This window comes from Delphinapterus leucas, chromosome 7, assembly GCF_059928025.1.
Source record: "Delphinapterus leucas isolate spDelLeu-1000000601 "Yukka" chromosome 7, BTC_Dleu_Yukka2, whole genome shotgun sequence".
Taxonomy (NCBI): domain Eukaryota; kingdom Metazoa; phylum Chordata; class Mammalia; order Artiodactyla; family Monodontidae; genus Delphinapterus; species Delphinapterus leucas.
In genome coordinates this window covers 3,283,286-3,300,958 of record NC_143135.1, presented here as the reverse complement: position 1 = coordinate 3,300,958, position 17,673 = coordinate 3,283,286, and the positions used below count along the sequence as shown (strand labels likewise).

General features: G+C 57.1%; 1 protein-coding gene across 1 annotated transcript; it reads right to left on the bottom strand.

Annotated features, from left to right (window-relative positions):
• Positions 1-1,705: 1,705 nt before the first annotated feature.
• On the bottom strand, positions 1,706-16,795 carry LOC149748664 (SH3 and multiple ankyrin repeat domains protein 2-like; the record flags this gene model as incomplete). Its single annotated transcript, XM_089914215.1, has 2 exons — positions 1,706-5,778; positions 14,370-16,795. Coding segments are annotated over 2 exons (2,997 nt in total), but the record flags the coding sequence as incomplete, so codon positions are not given.
• Positions 16,796-17,673: the final 878 nt, after the last annotated feature.

Genomic DNA, 17,673 nt, shown 5'->3' with positions numbered 1-17,673 from the left:
TTGTATTTCAGCTAAATGAGAATACTGAAAGTGATATAGTAGAGAGCACTTTTTTTTTTTTTTTGCGGTACGCGGGCCTCTCACTGCTGTGGCCTCTCCCGTTGCGGAGCACAGGCTCCGGACGCGCAGGCTCAGCGGCCATGGCTCACGGGCCCAGCCGCTCCGCGGCACGTGGGATCCTCCCGGGCCGGGGCACGAACCCGCGTCCCCCGCATCGGCAGGCGGACTCTCAACCACTGCGCCACCAGGGAAGCCCTAGAGAGCACTTTTAATGGAAAATTAATTGATAACACAATCTTATTTCAATTTTCTTTTTATTTTTTAACTTGAATGACTGTGTGTATCCCACAGTCTCATGATGAGGAAGGCTCCAGAATCATGTCTAGGTCTTCTCAACATTTCATTTCTCGAATTGTTCTTTACTTTTCGTTGTGCATTGATACGGGCTTCTCAGTTCAGAAACCAAGGCACTGTAACTATTTTATCAGCTACATTAATACAGTGAAGGTATATTTACCCTTTCATTAAATATACAGCATTTGAGTACAATATGGTTTTATGCAGATCAGGTTCAAAACACCCAAGGCACACACTTTACTTTTTTTCCTTTTTTTTTTTGTTTCTGTATTTATTTGAAGGCTCATTAAAGTTTCAGAATTGCTATAAACAAAGAGTTCCAGAGTAGAAGCAATGGACAGTGACTCTTGTGATTTTAAACATAACACGGGAAAGACTGTGAAATGTAGAGACACGTTACAGGAACAATAAAGAAACAAACCACTGATACAGCGTGGATTATAAATTGAAGTGATCAGATCTGCTGAAGTCTGAGAAACAAGCCTGGAAGCTACCCTCCTCCCCACAAAGCACGGGCAGGCCCGTATGCATGCAGCCGCTGTGGTCACCCAGCCACTGTGGAACTGTCACCTACTTGCGTGTGTACGTGGATATCTACAAATACAGAAGACATTCCAGTTCACTGGTTATTAAAATGCATCAAATAAAGTACAGATAAAAGAAAAAGTCTTCCAACGTCTGTTTTTTTCTTAACAAGACAAACGGATACATTCATCAGGAAGAAGTGGTCTGGAAGAAACCACTGGACAGTGAAGATGGGGGTGGTGGCTAGGGTCTGGGAAGAACCATTGGATGGTGGAGCAGGGGGACTTCAGGGAGGGTAAACTACAAAAGGTACGAGGCTGAGATGTTTTCAGGAACATAGAAACAGAGTGGCTGCCGTTCAAGAGGAGAATGTGCCAGAACAGAAGGAACTGTTCAGGAACTAAAGACAGTGACTTTTCACTGCTGTGAGGCAGAAGAGGTTCAGTATTGAAGTCAAAAATACGCTTCCCTCCAGCAGAAGGGATAGCCCGTGTCTTCCGGGCTCAGTTCTTGGCCAGAAGATGCATCCTCTTGCCTCGTTCACCGAAACGTTGTGGCTCTGTGTCAGCCGGTGGGGCTGCCTGGCTGGTTGTGCAGACCCCACGGCAGGAAGACTGCCGCCGCTTGTGCCCTTGGGGGGAAGGCTTGTATCGGGCTCGCCCTCCGGGCCCCTCTGCTTCCGTCCCAAACAGACAGGAGCGCCAGCGTTCGCAGATGTCCGCCCGCCGTGACACTTGCCCAGTTCTGAAAGAATACTCGTTTCCACCCATACACCGAGAAAGCTTTAAGGAAGTGGAACCAAGGCAGATTAGCTCACCGAAAGGAGAATCTTCACTCTTTGAGGAAAGCTGCCGTCTGGTCAGCTTCACAGAGGTCAAGTGGCTGGATTGTAAGCTTGGCAACTTTTTGTTTGATTCAGAAAGTTTTCACTGTTTTGCAATCAGAACCACAACCTTAGTGCAATAGTATATTTATTTTTTTTTTTAACAGTAATTTTGGTTGCCATACAAGAGATTTAAGGATTGGGAGAAAGTGCAAATTACAGGAGCTCGTTTTTCCTTTTTGTTTTTAATAAGGTCTAAAAAGAATAAAAGCACAAAAGTAACAGAAACACAGATAATGCGAACACGTTACACAAACTGTAGTGTGAAAAGGATTAGCTTCTAAAAAAACAAACAGAAAAATTGTTAATGGGAAAAAAATCAATATTTGTGGCCCACACGCAGAAAGTCATTGCCAGATCACCCTGGGTAATGCTTGCTTGTTCAGTAACTCAGGAAAAAAAAAAAAAATCACCGTTTTATTAACTAAAGTACCACAAATCACTTTGTGATATGTAAAGTTCAGCAAATCAACAGTCACACTGAGTCAGTTTTATATTATGTGGATTTACTTAAAATGTGCGCAGACACCCTGGAGAAGGTATCTTGGCAGGTATACATAATTTACATCTTGAGCAATTTTGGTTTTGTATACACAATATTACAGAAACTAGGCATGTAAATGCAATTTATTTAAATTACAGTATATAACAAAAGTGGATCTTTTTAAAACCTGGAATAGTATTAACATGATCTTTATATGAGCAGTTTAACATCTGTCATCACCATTAAAGAGGGGCATAGGGTAGGGCCTGGTCCTGACGTGTCCCAAGGGGGAGAACAGTGGGCGGTGATTTAAATGAGGAACTATTGCTTTCTGTAGCAAACCTGGCGAATGGAGCTAGAGACTGATTCATCTTGGCAATAATGTGTTTATTTTGTCGGTCAGGGCAGGTTCTGATGGGGCCTGTTACTTCTCTACAGTAAGACAGTGTGAAACAACTAATGTCACCAGCTCTTTTGTCTCTCAGTCTGCTTGCTTCCGGTCAGTTGAACATGACTTGAAGTCTCTTTAAGGAAGGGAGTAGCAGCCAGCTCTCACCTCCTGGTTACCGAAGTTCAGTAACCCCAACGCCCCCAAGTTGCCGTTGGTTACCGTCTACCCGCGGCCTCCTTTACTTTCGTCCTGTCTGTCTAGCATTTTGCCTGGCACCGAGCAGAGAGGTAATACCAACAGTAGGCAAAGGAGAGAAGAGCCACGGTGAGGTGCTGTACTTAGTGGGTTTTGCAGTGTCACCAAATGGAAGACAGATAATGGCCAAACCACCATTTTACGTTTTCTGAACTATCGGGCAGCCTCAGCAGGCCGCCTGTAGTATCTTGGCTTGAAATGTCTCTAGGGTAAGATTTGTTCATCTCATGATGGAAAAATGGAAAGTACACGGAAGTAGAGCGCCTTAATACTCAATTGATTCCAAGTCGGAATGGATCATTCAGATACAAAGATGGACCTGCAGAAGGTTTTGGAACAGAAGGTCCAAAACTCAGTTTCCAATTCAGGGGCACGTGGCTGGAAAGATGGGGTGTGTGGTGAGTGTGTTTGTTTTTGGAGAAACTGCTGCATTGTGAAATACAACCACTTTTGAAGAAATAATTGTCCTTCGATGACGAAGTTCTAGCAAAGATAGAAAATATAACACAGCTCTGCTGGTTCAGATGCATCCAAATAAGGTTGATTTAAAAAGGTCATACTTTTATAATTATTCCACAGAAATAGTATTATTAAATCACAAAAGTTTTTTTTTCTTTAACTTTCTAGCACTGAAGTGGCACAAAGGCTGCCTAGTAGACCAGCCACTTTTTTTTCTTAAAATATTGTGCTTATAAACTATCTGTACAACTATTTAAACTTGCAGTAAAGAAAGAGATTTTAAATCGCTAAATTTTACGTATTCATTCTAGAGCTGTTCCAGACCTAATCAGACACTTGATTGTGAGCATAAAGAAAAAAAGGAAAAAAAATCATGTTTTTATAATTAGAGATGGGCTAGGCTAGTTCTGAAATCATAATAAAAGCCAAAAACCTGACAATCGAGTTTCTTCCATACGTGGGAGAGCATGCTGACCCCTGACTGGGTGTCCTGTGGCTCGTGTGCCGGTGGCGACCTCCCTTGGAAATTAGAGGTACCGTTACAGGGGAGGGGCTCCAGGGGAAAGAACGCAGCAGGGCCCAAGAAAGCCTTGCCAGAGGCCAGACTGGCAGCCCACGAGACCTCTCTGCTCTGCCCTTCCTTCCTTCATCTGCATTGCACCCGCACCCTGGGTTCTGTCTGTGCGCCATGCCCGCTGGGTTTTCAAAAACCCTGCTGTAATGTTAAGACGAGCTGGTGGGACTCCTGGGCGCTCAGAGGAAAAGGGGAGGAGCCCCTGAGTACCCTCTTCCTTGGCCTCGGCGGGGACAAAGGGGCTGTCTCAGCCGTGATGCTTCCCCTAGGCCGGGCTCAGAACTGGGGGTGGCCGCGGCACACGCCCACCGTGAGCCCTGTCATCCTGCGTGTCAAAGTGGTTGCTCGCCTGCTCTGATCTTTGTAGAATTCAACACGCATTCGATTTTACAAAATGCCGACAGGCAGAGGAGCCCCTTCCCCCGCTCCTGGGGAGCTGCTCCCCTCCTGCGGACACTCTGGGCACAGCAGCTGCACGCCGGCTGCTTCCCACGGCCAGGTCTCCCTCCTCCTTGGAATCGTGACTTTGTGCTTTGACTCACTCCATGTGACATCTGTTTGGCCACTTTGGAATTATGCTAACAGATTTGCAGAAAGAAAGAAAGAAAGCTAAGCAAAGCTGGGCACGATCCCATTCGGACAACCCACCACTGCCAAGAGCCTCATGGCCAGAGAACCACGGGTGCATGTCGGAGGAGACAGGGTAAAGGATCCAAGGGAAGAAAGTTTCTCTACCTTCCAAAGGGGCACCGGCTACACACATCCGCGGGCGTCTCGCTGCGAGCCAAGTCCGGGAAAGAAAGGAGCACGTGGGCTTGAGTGCCCTTGAGGGGCCGCAGGCTGAGGAAGGCCTTGCGCCCGGGCCCGGGCGGAGCTGCCGGATGGCAGAGGAGGCCGCGGGAGGTATGTGTCTGGAGTGCAGTGGTGCCTGCCTGCAGGAGCAAGGGGCGCGCGTGCGGCGGTGGGCATCTCCTGGGCCTCGTGAGGTCGGGTCACCTGCGTGCAGGAGGCGAGCCACGCATCTTTCCACCTTAGAAGCCCTCCCTCCCCTGGTCCCCTCTTTGACAGAAACAGCCCAGGGAGCCCACACAGAGAGCCCGGGTGGGGGGTGGGGGTGGGGGTTGAAGGCCTCTGCTCAGCCACGCCAGGGACACAGCATTTCTCTGGGGAGCAGGAGACCAGCCCGCGGAGCGGGGTTGGCGCTCACCATCCACACACTTCAGTGCAAGCCCATCTCTATTTATAACAAGGGGTCTGTAAAGGTGAAGAGCAGCCACCCTTATCTGTCCAGCAGCTGTTTCAAAGCCCTTTCGATGTTCATTCTGTGCCCGACTCGCGTCACGCCCAGGTCTATGAGGTCTTCCTTCTGGAGGTTTGGCAGGTGGCTGCCGTCGATCTCGTTGTCCATGAAGGCCTCTTTATGCTCACCCAGGTTGAGGCTTTCCAGCCAGTCCGCCACGTCTGGTTTAGTCCACAGGTGGACAGGTTTAGTTGTAAAAGGCTTATTGGAGATTGGCTGTTGCAGTATGGAGGGGGATGGCGACCTGCTGCGTCCCGCTGGGTTCAAGCCAAACAGGTCCCCGGGAGGGGGCTGGCTTGGGAGGCCGAAGACATCCGAGAGGGTGGGAGAGGGAGCCGCGGCGGCAGCGGACAGGGGCGCAGGCAGGATCTCTTTGTTCAGCTCTGTGGGCGAGACCACGGGGCTGGGGGCACGTCTTGGTCCTGAGGTCCTGCTCTCATAGTCTGGGGGCCGGCTCTGCAGGGTGATGGGCTGGGAGGTCCCAGGGCGAACCGTGAAGGTGACCGTCGTGCTCCGCGTACCTGAGACGGTGCTCATGACCTCTGGGCCTCTGAAACGGCAGCAACAGAGAAAGCGATCACAGGTCCGCTCACAACGTCCCGAGGAGGGGGCGGGTGACACCCAAACCACAGCAGAGCGTCCGACGGCAGGTGCGCTGGCAGTGAGCAAACGCTTTGCCATGCCGGAGGCGGGGCGGGGGGACACGAGCGGAAGGCACCAGAGCACACGGGGCGGCCACTCACCGGAGCCTGGCAGGGTGGGGGTGGGGGTGGGGGTGGGGGCAGGGAGACCTGGAGACGGGCCCGAACCAAGTCCTGCTCCCTGGCCGGGGCGCGTCTGTGCCACACCAGTACCGCCTGAGGAAGTGGCATCTTTTGCCTCAATTTCAGCAAGCAGAGGGGGGGTACCCTTGAGGAGAGACCCTCCCTCTTAACTGCCTGCCAGGCCTGAGGCTTTTTGGCTTAGAAGGACAAGTGCAGGGAGGGGCACCTCGCAGGCTGGCCCTGTTTCAGGAAGGGGGAAGCCCTACGGCTCCCTGGGGGCGCTCATGGACGCCGCTGTGTCGGCGTGAAAGGGTCAGGGTCGGGAGGGGGGCTTTATTAGCGGGCGGGAATGAGCCGCAGCCGCGGGGCCCAGTGTGCCCACGCTCTGGACTGGCCTCCTGCTGCTCTTTGCTTTCTCTGCCGCGGGCGTGTGTTTGCGTGAAACTGCCAGTTGGTAACCGGGTGCCTCTCAGCCTCGCGACGCTTACCCGCTCAGTGCTACGTCGAGTACGGCATCTCCGTGTGAGGGACCAGCAGCAGGTCGGCTGGGCCCGCACCCCCACAGGGCGTTCAGATACGGCTTCCCGGAGGGTCAGGGGCTCCAGGGCCGGATCTGTTACACGTAGGGGGCCCCTGTTGAGAACTTCCAGGGGCCTTGGTTACTGGTTGTACTGGTGCACTGGGCACCAGCAGGTAAAGGCAGCCCCAGGCGAGACCCTGAGGATGCCTCCTCCACTACTGCCAGGCTCGCTACTCAAAATCAAGAAACGGTCCAGGGCGTCACCCGCAGGGAGCGGGGAGCCACCCCTCCGGCCCCCAGACCTCTGTCCTGGAGAGAGAGGTGGGCCGTGCGCACGGCGGGCATTTAAGAAACCTGCAAACTCCGGTGCTCAAGTAGGGCTGAAAGATGCTCCCCAGTTCCCACTCCGGAGGGCCCGTCTCCCCTCCGTGCCTGCCCCACGGCTGTGGGCACACCTGTCTGGGGAAGGCTCATTTGAACCACTTTGATACAACAGCTAAGCTGAGATGGTAAAGCAGCTCCACCCAGAGGGGATTTGAGTTGTTGAATTAGGACCTTCAGGGGAGAGAGGGGTTTTTTGTGAAGCGGGTCAGTATCTCACAGGAGCACGCGGCCCTTGCTCTAAGGTGACTTTGCGTGGCGCCGGGCCTGTGACCTGTGACCCTGACTGGGTCGACTGGGGCAGGACAGTCGGGAAGTGACCTTGTTCATCGGCTTTGTGCAGCAGAGGCAAGTTAATCCCCCAGAGTGACAGCAACTGCTTTAAACCCAGGCAGCCTTTAACAGGGGGCCTCTCTGAGCCAGAGGGCGGGTGTCAGCACCACCCTCCTGTGGGAACACCCCAGCGATTCCCAGGTAGTTGGGATGTTCTTTTAAAAGGAAGGCTCTGCAGGCAGCTGTGTGTGTCGTCAGAAGCAAACAGATGGGTGGGCAGTGAGAACGAGGGACAGGAGAACACACCAGAGAGAAGAGGTTTCTGCACGCAGCACTTACTTCTGTTCAGCACGACCCTCTTCTGTTACCACCCATCATGGGAGCAAATGGAAATGACAAAATGGAATGGGTTGAGACAACACTGCAAAATTAATTACAGTTTAAAAAAAAGAAGCTTTTTTCGATGGATGAAATTACAGCAATGGCACAGATGCTGGCTGAGAGCCTACCCGCCCCGCGCTGCTCCTTTTCTGGCCACAGAGCAGAGTGGGCAGTGCACAGAGCTGCCCGGAAGAGAACGTCAAAAGGGGCATGGCTTTCGTATTTAGGATGGGAAACTCACACCTGTGCCTTCCTTGGCTGGGGATGATGCGAATATAGAGAGAAACATCCAGGAAAATGTTAAGAAGGAGAACGACCTTAGCCTCTGCTTGGAGTCCCCCGAGAGCCAGTTCATTGCTGACACCCAGACTCGGCTTCCCGGGCTGCCTTTGTCTTCTGCAGCTTAGGAAGGACAAATCAGCGTTCCTGGTTGGGGGAGGCCGTGCTTTGCGTCAAGTCTACACCGAGAGAGGAGAGCCCGGCAGCTAATAAAGGGGGTTGTCAGATCTGGCCCCACGCTCGGGGCCACCCACGGCCCTGCGGAACGTCGCCGTGGAAAAGAACCAGCGTGTTTGAGGAGCTGAGTGGAGGCCTGCGCGGGGCCGGCCCACCCTGCCCTCCTTCTCAGCGGCTTGATCGACTCTCAGTTAATCCGGCGGATATCATTCACTGGATCTCCTGGTTGCGGAGATCTTTATGTTGCTAAGCAACCGCTGGGTTCCCGGGTGGAACACACAGGAATCTGTTGCCCCGATTTAGAACACAGGCACATACACACGCACACACACGCCCTCTCTTGGACTATTACTCGCTATCCTGCCTCTTAAATCCAATCCATACGGGAACATGAGGATTAAAACAAAAATGGAGGGTTAACTGACACCCCGAGATGCACTGTTATTTTATCGGTCAGCCCGAGTTGACCGGGGTCGGGGAAGTGAGGACTCAAGTCGCCTTTCCATTGTGTTTACAAGTGCAGTTCGGCTGTCGAGCGGTGGCTGGCTGTGGGCCGGAGGCGCTCAGGGGGCCGGCGCTGGGGTTCTGGACCCTTCCCGCCCAAGCCTCCCTCCAGCGCGCCCGCCGGACCTCTGCCTTCCAGTGACTGTAGGGTCTTCGTGAGGAGCCCCCGTCTTGCGTATAAAATAGCACTTATTTCCAGACCGCTCTCTTCTTGGTTTCTATCTATCTTTATAGCACCTCCAAAGGTCGGTCGTTCCAAAGACAGGGAGAGTGGCCCGAGGCGTTAACAGATCTGCACAAGGCCTGAGCCTGGCCCTGGTTCCCGGCTCTGAGCACCGCGAGCCCCTGTGTGTCTGCAGTCCCGGGCCTGGCCTGCAGGGACGGCGGATGGATGTGGGAAGCTGGTTTCCCAGATCAGGAAGTGACGTGACTCGGCCAAGCAGATGGGGCTGGAACTGGGCGGGGGCAGGGGGCTGCGTCGGCTTCAGCAGCCCTTTCGACACATCTGAGCAGGTGGGCAGGCACCCAGTTCTCAGCGGGAGGCATCCATCCCCTGATACACTTCGGCTGAGTGGTCCTGGCGTCCAGACTGGGAAATGAGAGCGCGAGAAACAGACTTGAAGGATAAAATGCCGCAGCCTGACCAGAAGAGCCCCTTCACGAACCCGTGTACGAGGAGACACGCGACAGCGAGCTTCACGACCACCCTTCCTAGTGTCCACCGCCTTATCCACGATTTCAGTCACTGACACTGCCTGAACGTTTCAGTTGCTGCCGTGAAATGGTAAAGCCTCCGTGACGGCGCTGACGTGATGAAAGTGTCATTAAGCAGCTTCTATTATCGAGTCAGTTTTGAAAAGTCTTTGCTCTGGGACCGGCTGGGCAGAGGTCATTTTTTAACAACCCAGATAGATTTATTTTAAAACCGAGAGGCTCTCAGGATAATACTGTGGAGAGCCAGTGAGGAGCTGGTGCCACTAGCCAGGCCGGGGCAGCCGGAGGCCGGAGGGCATCACCTGAGAAGCGGCCAGCGCTCCCCTGCAAGCAGCCTGAACCCCCAGGGGACCTGGAGCGCCGTCGCTGCCTCCGGGAAGTGAAGGCCAGTCTGGATGAACCGAAAAGAGCGAGGCGATCGGAGGGGCTCCTGGGGGCTTGAGCCGATGCCGTGCGCCCTGGACGGAGGCCAGTGGGTCCCCCGCAGGCATCCACTCACTGCTCTGATACTCCTCCCAACAGCCGGAGAATGAAAGCCAAACCCAAACTGACCTTCCGCTCCCCTGGGAGTGCTGACAAAGAACAGATGCCTGGTTTTCCTAGGTCAAGCCCCTTTGTTTTGTGTCAGACGCCATCATCTACCCGCTGCCTCCGGAGCAGAGGCCCCCGGGACCCCACATGGGCCGGCTCGTGGGCTTCCCTGTGTCACCGTGACCCACGTGACTGCATAGCTGCTGGGTCACCTTCATGGAACGAAAGTTCACGCCAAGCCTTTGCTCAAGCCCTCGATGGCTGCCACCACTCAGACGCAACCCAGCCCTTCCCCTCGGCACGCGGGAGCCCTCTGGGACCCTTCCCCCGTCAGCGCTGCCTCTGGTCTGGCCAGTTTCTTCAGCGTGGCGAGCACTTGCCAGTGCCTGGGCTTTGTGCTTGCTGGTCCGCTGGTCCTGGTGCCCGGGATGCTCTGCTCCTGCGTTTCTGCCCAGCTGGCTCCTTTTACTACTTCAGGTGGTTCAAATGCCACTTCCTTGGGGAGGGTCACCTCCGTCCTGCCCATGGTCGCTGACTCGTTGGGACATCTTCATCCCTTTGCAGCGCCCGCACACTTCGGGCTCGTCTTGTTTACTGTTTCTTATCCATTCCCCCTTGAGAACGTAGCCCTTCAGAGGAGGAGAGACCTTGAATGTTTTCTTGTTCAGTGAGGAATCCTGGGGCCCGGCCCAGTGCCTGGTACACTGAGGTAACCAGTAACCCCTGGTCCAGTGAACGGTTCATGACTAAGTCTGCGCCCAGCTTCCCGGGGCCCAGGCCTCCGTGACTGTGCACCCCTTTTGTTACTGTCCTCCCTCAGGTCTGACCCTAGGCTCCTACCAAGAACCCGTCGAGAGGCCACGGGGCTGGGCTGTGGCTCGTTTGGCTTCCCGGCTCTGTGACTTCATGGAAAACACCAGGTGCTCTGAAACGAGGCGGACGCTGCTCGTGTGTCTAGGTTTCCAAAGGGCTCCGCACGGCGAGCCGCCCGCTGCAGGGCAAGGCCGTGCTCGTCGTGGGTGTTGGCCGTGCCCTGGCGCCTCTCCGGCCGTTCACGGTCATCCTCTCGAGCTCTGAGCTTTGCAGGGAAGGTCCGGGCCTGCAGGACGCCAGGCGCCGGTGCCGGGCCTCCAGCCCGTGGGGTAGCTTGGGGCGGTGCTGGGTAGGACAAGCAGCCGATCACCCCAGAGGCCTAGTTCTTAGGAGGTGTTTCCAGATCAGGCCTGGAGGGATGCCGCGAACGCTAGGCCGTAAAGAAAATGACGTGATCGTCTTCTTTTCGACAGCGTGTCTGTAATCAAGATGTCGGCAGAGCCCGCGTCGTCCCTGATTTCGGGGGACACGTGATAGCAGCGGAAACCCATGCACGGCTCAGGTTAAGTCAGATGTACCCCAGTAAGCGAGGGCCTAGTCGTTCAGTGTTCTCTCTTCCCCGACCCTGCCCAGGGTCACCGCACCTCAGGGTTCAGAAAGGACCCGAGGGCAAAAGTAACTTACCAAAGGGGCAGGTTCACCTGAGGTTTCTGCCCTCTTAGCGGACAAACGATCGTGGAGCAGCTCAAAGAACTCTCCCTTTCTTGGGCTGTCCCTTTCTTGGGCGATCAGACTTCTTTCTGTGGAAATGGGGTGTCTGCACTGCTGCCTGTCTGTCATTTCAGAGCACGGCCGGTTTTCAGTTTTCCCTAGAAAAACTCATTTCTTTTCCCTCACTTGGAATTTCCTTCATCCAGTTTCGTGCCTCATTTTGCCCAGGGCCATTCACAGCTCTTAATTTGTAGATGCATTTAAAAGTAGCAGTGAGACACCCAGGCAGGTGAGCCCTGGCTGGGGGTGTCCTGGGCTTTGTCTGCTGCCTGAATGGCTGAATCCCAGGCCTCTCAACGAAGGCACGACCCAGCGAAGCGGAGGCCTGTCCCAGGGACAGAGAGAGAGAGAGTGCGTGTATGTGTGTGTGTGTGTGAGAGAGAGAGAGAAGGAAAGTGCAGTTGAGTGCTGCGGGCTCATGAGAAAGACCTGGTGCTCGGTGCTCGGTCACCCGCTGGGGGGCTCTGCTGAGGAGCTGCCCCCTTTTTATCCTGGTCAGTCCACCTCCTGGCTGCAGCTCACGTCCACTGGGCTTTGCCCGATGCGGCCGTGAGATCGGAGAAGCCAGAGTGGGCAGGCGAGCGTCCAGCTTAGTGCTGGAGTCAGTGATCGACCTTCCTCCTCGTCCTTGGGCCTCAGGCCGACCTGTTCCTGGTCCAACTCAGTGTAGCCCTTAGCAGTGAGTAGGGAAGGGGAGGGGACACCGCCTCGGGGAGGTCACCAGTGCCGGAGGCCGCCCGGTGACCACCCTTGCAGATTATCAGTCACCAGGTAAGCAGAGAAGACTGCTGGGTGCTCGGCTGGACGCAAGGGGGGTTCCGAAGGCCTGAGAATAGCCCTGTCCCGGTGAGCTCGGTTAGGTAGTGGCGCCTTTCTTCCAGGCTAATCCCTGGCTCCAGCGAGAGGGGCGGAGTCGAGCTCTGCGGCAGCTCTGGAGGTCGGAGCGCTATCGTGCCTTCCAGCCGAGTGCCCGTGGCCAAGGGCTTCTCCTCTGACCCCCGGTTCACTCACCTGCACCATGGGAGCAGGTTCAGGCCCTGCCTCCGGTGCCTGTGCCACACGATGCCCGGCATTTGGTGAGTGCGTAATAGATGTCACTTAATGCTTGTACCATGGTGGACTGGGGTATAAATAATAGGAGAGACTGGAGGTGGCTGTTCCTGGCAGCTGAGCTTGGGTCGGACAGAATCGGTCTTGCAGCTGCTCTCAAGAAGTCCGACAGGATTCTGCCCGCTGACCCCCTGCTCTCAGGCCCCTCCCACCCAGGGAAACCCTAGAGACACCTGCAACTCGGAGACGCCCTCTCCTATGAGCCCCAAGGAGCTCACCCAGCCAGGAGAGGAGCTGGGGAGGCCTACAATCTGATGCCGTTCAGAGAGGCCCCTGGACTCCCGGGTGGGAGTGCTCCGGGGAGCATGGTGCTGTGCAGGCTGCCCCACTGGCCAGAGCAGCCCTAGAGTTGGTGCCCTTCCGCATCTTCCATACTTCAGACATCGCTAGCGGTGGGAAGTGCCAGTCAGAAGACCTTGGCCTGGTCCTGGCTCTATCTTCTGCTGGCTGTGCACATGGACAAGCCACCTGGCCTCTCTGAGTCTCCATTTCCCTTTCTGAAAAAATGGGTATAATTATACATGCTCTCTAGCAGCTGTTAGAAAGATTACTCCCCATGTCCAAGTGTTTTGTAAAATATGAAACACAGTGATAAAGCATCTTAATTGTTGTACCTCTACATAACCTAGCAGCTAAAGACGGGTGCTATTACGTGACAGAGCCAGTTTTAAACATTCCCTTGAGACTTTCAAGCACGTAATACTCGTAGGTACGTGTGTACGTACGTCCACCAGAAACGGGGAATTTGTAAGGAATCTGTTCAGCTGGAGTGCCCTTTGAACGCCACTAATGATGGGTGCCCCGTTAAAAGACAGTGGTGTCGGCGTGCTTGTCTCTACTGAGACTGGCCCATCAGCGTTCCTCGGACGAGTAGTGGGAGCTGTGCGCGTAACTTACGCCCGCACCGAAAGATAACCGGGAAAGTGGTGGCTCTCAGGACCCGACCGTAGTGCAATACTGCTGACTAATGGACTGAGATGTTTGAATCCAACGCCTGCCCAGCCGGAGTATGAAGGACGGCTTCATTAGTTGAGATGATGAAACCTGAGCGCAAACATCAGTGGGGGAACGTGAAGGGCCCTGCTGCCTGGGGACCCAAGCAGTGGCGTGTGTCTTGGGCGAAGGGAACCGAGAACCGTGAGTGATGGCTGGAGCACTGGGCTCTGGCGAGGGTCATCCACCAGCTACAGGCGGGGCGGGGGGGCCTGTTACAGCGGGGTGTGCCTTGACAGAGCCCTGGGGTTGGGTTTAGGACTGGTCCCCCACGTGCGACCCCCGGTTTCTAGGCAGTGCCTTACGCTCTGCCTGACGTTGTGAGCACCCACGCGGGGAGGACCGCATGCTTTTCTTCCACGATGTCCGCCCTGGGTCAGGATGGGCTCCGGGGTCGCATTTCACTCTGAGCTCACTGGTGGATCTGCAACCTGGCCCCTCCCCGGCCTCAGACCAGTTAGTGACGGGAAGAGGGGAAAAGAGCCCCTCACGCACACGTGACCACACACGTGATTGCACACACGCTGCTCACGCGACCCCCGGCCGGTGCACCCCTCCCCTGCAACCCCTGGGTGAGGCTCCAGAATGGCCTTTGGGGTCCTGGCCAAGACCTGGAGGACGCGGGAGGAGAGAGCAGGGCTCCTCCCTGGAAGCCACGGCGGGGATGGCCTGTGTGGCAGTGTCTCGTTACGCGTCTCTACGCGGGGCCCACGTCCTGCCCGGCCAGACGCGCTCAGCTCTGCTGCACCGGCGTCCAGGGGATGAGAAAGGGCACGTGAGCGCACGACAGAGGCGGCCGACACAGAAGGCTGGCATTTCCCTGTCCGTGTCCGCTTCCGTTGCTCCCAAGGGCATTTCCTGGTCAGCACTGGCCGGCACAGGAAAGCCCGGTTCGGGATGGTCTGCGCCCACGCCGGCCGCGGCACTTACCTTGGAGCGAGGCTGGCAGGCTTGGATCCCGCTGGCGAGTCCAGTCCTTCCCCCGGCTTTGCCGTTTTCTCTCGGTTCATTTGCTGCAGGATTGAGTTCAACTCACTAATCACGTTTGCCTTTGGGCCGGAGAGAATCGGGCTTTTGACCTCCGAGATGTCACCCCACAGCCTGGAGGTCCTCGGCTGGATAACCTTTGTGGTCCCGGGCTGGGCCCCGCCGGGGGGCGGCGGGCGTGCCGGCGGGGGGATCACAAAGCTGTCCACGTCCTCCTCCAGCAGCGCGTCGTGGTAAAGTGCGTTGCCTTTGTGAATTATGGGCTTCATTTTTGGCTTAGGAGGTACTGGGGGTTTGTCAACCGTAAATGCTTGCCCATCTGCATAGACTGTGCAGGTGTCCACGTTCTCCCCGCCCTCGGAGGACAGGGTGGAGATGCTGGAGACCGTGGAGATGGTGCTGGTCGTCTCGAGGTGGTGATCGCTGCCGCTCCGGCTGTCCGCCTCCTCGATCCCAGAGTCCGCGACGGCGTCAAAGCTTTCGGGGGGTGGCAGGAATGAGGCAGGCAGACAGTTCGAAAGGCCAGCTGGCTTCTTACTGTCCGCAGAGTTGGTGGGCTGGCTGGAGTTCAACGAAGGGGACTGGGGGGCGTCGTTTTTCTTCTGCTTGACCAGGTCTGAGAGTGCGGGGACAGAAGCAACGCGGTCATCGGGGATATCAAAACTGTTTGCAAATTCCAGGGGAGGAGGCAGTGGCTCTGTAAAAATAAAATCCTCATCCAGATCCACGGATGCCAGAGGTGGGGGAGGGATGCGGAACGGCAAGATCACCGCCTCCTCCACGGAGCCCGCCGCCACGACGGTCCTGCCGGGCGCGGCGGCCGCGGGCTCGGGGCCAGCGGGGATCGGTAAAGCACCTTCAGTTTCGGGAACGCCTTCTGGCACCTCGGACGGCGAGCGGTCCGGCTTCGTTTCTGTGTCGGCATCCTCGTCCTCTTCCTGCAGGAAGGCGTCCGGCCTGGCTGCGTCCACGGTGTGTACCATCAGCAGGCCGGCCGACTTCCGCTGGGACGCATCCGCGATGTTGGTGAGCGTGCCCTTCTCGTCGCCCTTCCGCTCCTTGCCCAGGTCGGCCTCGTACTTGTTTTCCGTCTCCTGCCGCCTCAGGGGCCCCCGCGTGTTCTGCCTGGTGACCGGAGGGAAGCCTGCTTCCCCGCTGGGCCGCATTTTGGTATCGATGTAGAGAGGTTTGTTGAGGTCGGCCTTGGGGGCCTCCCCCTTGGGGCCCTGCTGGGACTCCTTCAAGGCTCGGTCCCTCGCGGAGAGCGCCAGGGCCAGCGGGGAGCTCGGGTCCAGCAGCCTCCCCGTGAGCGGGTGGACGTAATTCTCGGGGCCGGCCGCACTGCTGCTCTTGAGGGGAGCTGCAGGGCTGCTCTCGGGCCCCTTGGCTTTGGACGTGGAATTCAGTGGCCTGCCGGCCTCACCCTGAGCTCCGGCCTCGCCACCACCCACATAGTGGTTCTCGGGCTCCCTGGTCGCCGCCCCTGGCGTGGGTGACGACAGCTGCTCGGTGCCGTCCTCCTCGCCGAACCCGCCCTCCTCGGGGAACTTGGAGGGCCGTGCCTGGGGGGCGGGCAGCCCCAGGCCCACGTCCTCGTCCCCCAGGTCCGTGGACAGGAAGGCCGGCGAGTTCCTCCTGGCCTCCAGCCGCTTCTCCCGGTCGCGGACGGCCCCGGCGATGGCGGCGGCGAAGGGGCTGCTGGCGGTCAGGCTGTCGTCGGGCCGCAGCTGGCCCGGCTGCTCGGAGGCCTGGGGCTCGATCTCCGTGCTGCTGCCCTGGCTGCTCTTGCCGCTGCTGCTGGTGGAGGGCTCCTTGACGATGATGGTCGGGATGGGGATGGAGCACGTCTTCTCGGGGCTGTCCTCCACGTTGGACTGCTTCACCAGCATGCCCTTCCGCCTGGCGGGCTTGGCGGGGACGTAGACGGCTTTGCTGGCGACCTTCCCGACCTCGGAGTACGGGTTTTCGGGCATCTGGCCCCTCTTGCCGCGGAAGGTGGCCTGGGCGGCGGCGGCGTTGCGGCTGTAGAGGTCCTCGGAGTCCAGGGAGTAGCGGTCCAGCTCCCTCCTGTGGTACAGCCCCTTCTCCCTCAACATGGTGGCCACCGTGTCGGAGCGAGCTGCCGGGGACACCTTGGCGGCGGAGTTCTGATTGAACGCGGGCTTGATCGTCCCGTAGACTCTGGGAGTCGGGGACTTGGGGCAGTTGTAGGCGGTGGGGGAGGGTGGTGGAGGAGAGGGGGGCACCGACTGTGGCGGGGGGGGGATGTCCTCGGAGGTGTCCGGCATGGACAGGCTTCTGGTGAACTTGAGCATCGGAGGGGCCAGAAATTGCCGCTCTTCCCCCGTGATTCCTACAAGTAGAAGGCAGGTTTAGATTTAAATCACGGCAATGACGAACACCCCACTAAGCTCCTAGGATGGTGCGACACGCTGTGTCTCTGCAGACTCACAAAGAATCACGATGCACACTGTTCACAAGGCAGCACAAGCCACTATGCCGAGGGGTCACGTGGCCCATCCCGAGCCAAAACAAAAGGGAAAGGCCCCGGGAGGCACGGAGTGCGTGCTGTTGAGAGAGATGGTACCCAGAGCGACGGGCGCGAGCCGACTCCCCGGGGTTCGTGTGCGCACGTGTGAGCGTGTGTCGGGGGCAGGGGTGGCCTGCATCAGGGGCCATCCATCCCTTCAGGCTTGGCCAGGGCCCCCGGTGGGTGTTTTCGGGTTTGGGACTGAGGCTGTCGAGCTGCGTGTCAGAAACGAGGGCACAGGGAACACAGGTGGCTGCACTGGCTCATGGGACGCGGATGGTGCCGCCGTTCCGGGGGCATCAGAGCGCCGACGTCCTGCAGGTGCTGCAGGTACGCGGGGAGGCCTGGCGCCCTCGAGCAGAGCCCTGTGTGTATGGAGACCCTAGGGTGGCGTGGCCTGACTTCTCTGGGCCCCCGAAGGGTACTGGAGCTCCCCAGGCCCTCAGGAGGATGGCTGAGCGGCCCTGGCAGGAGAACGTGCTGCAACACGCCAAGACCCCAGCCCAAGCCGGGAGCAGGATCCTGACCAAACACTCGGCCGCCTGGCCCAGCGAAGCCCTCTGGGTCCTAAGACCCTCTGGGCTGGGCCGAGGGGCCCGGTGGTTTACCACGGTCCCCGCTGACCACGGCCCGAGTTGGAGGACTGGACCTATGGAGCCCATGGGTGCTGGGTGAGAGAGGGTGCTGAGGGGCCCGCAGGGGCGACGGCCGCATCCG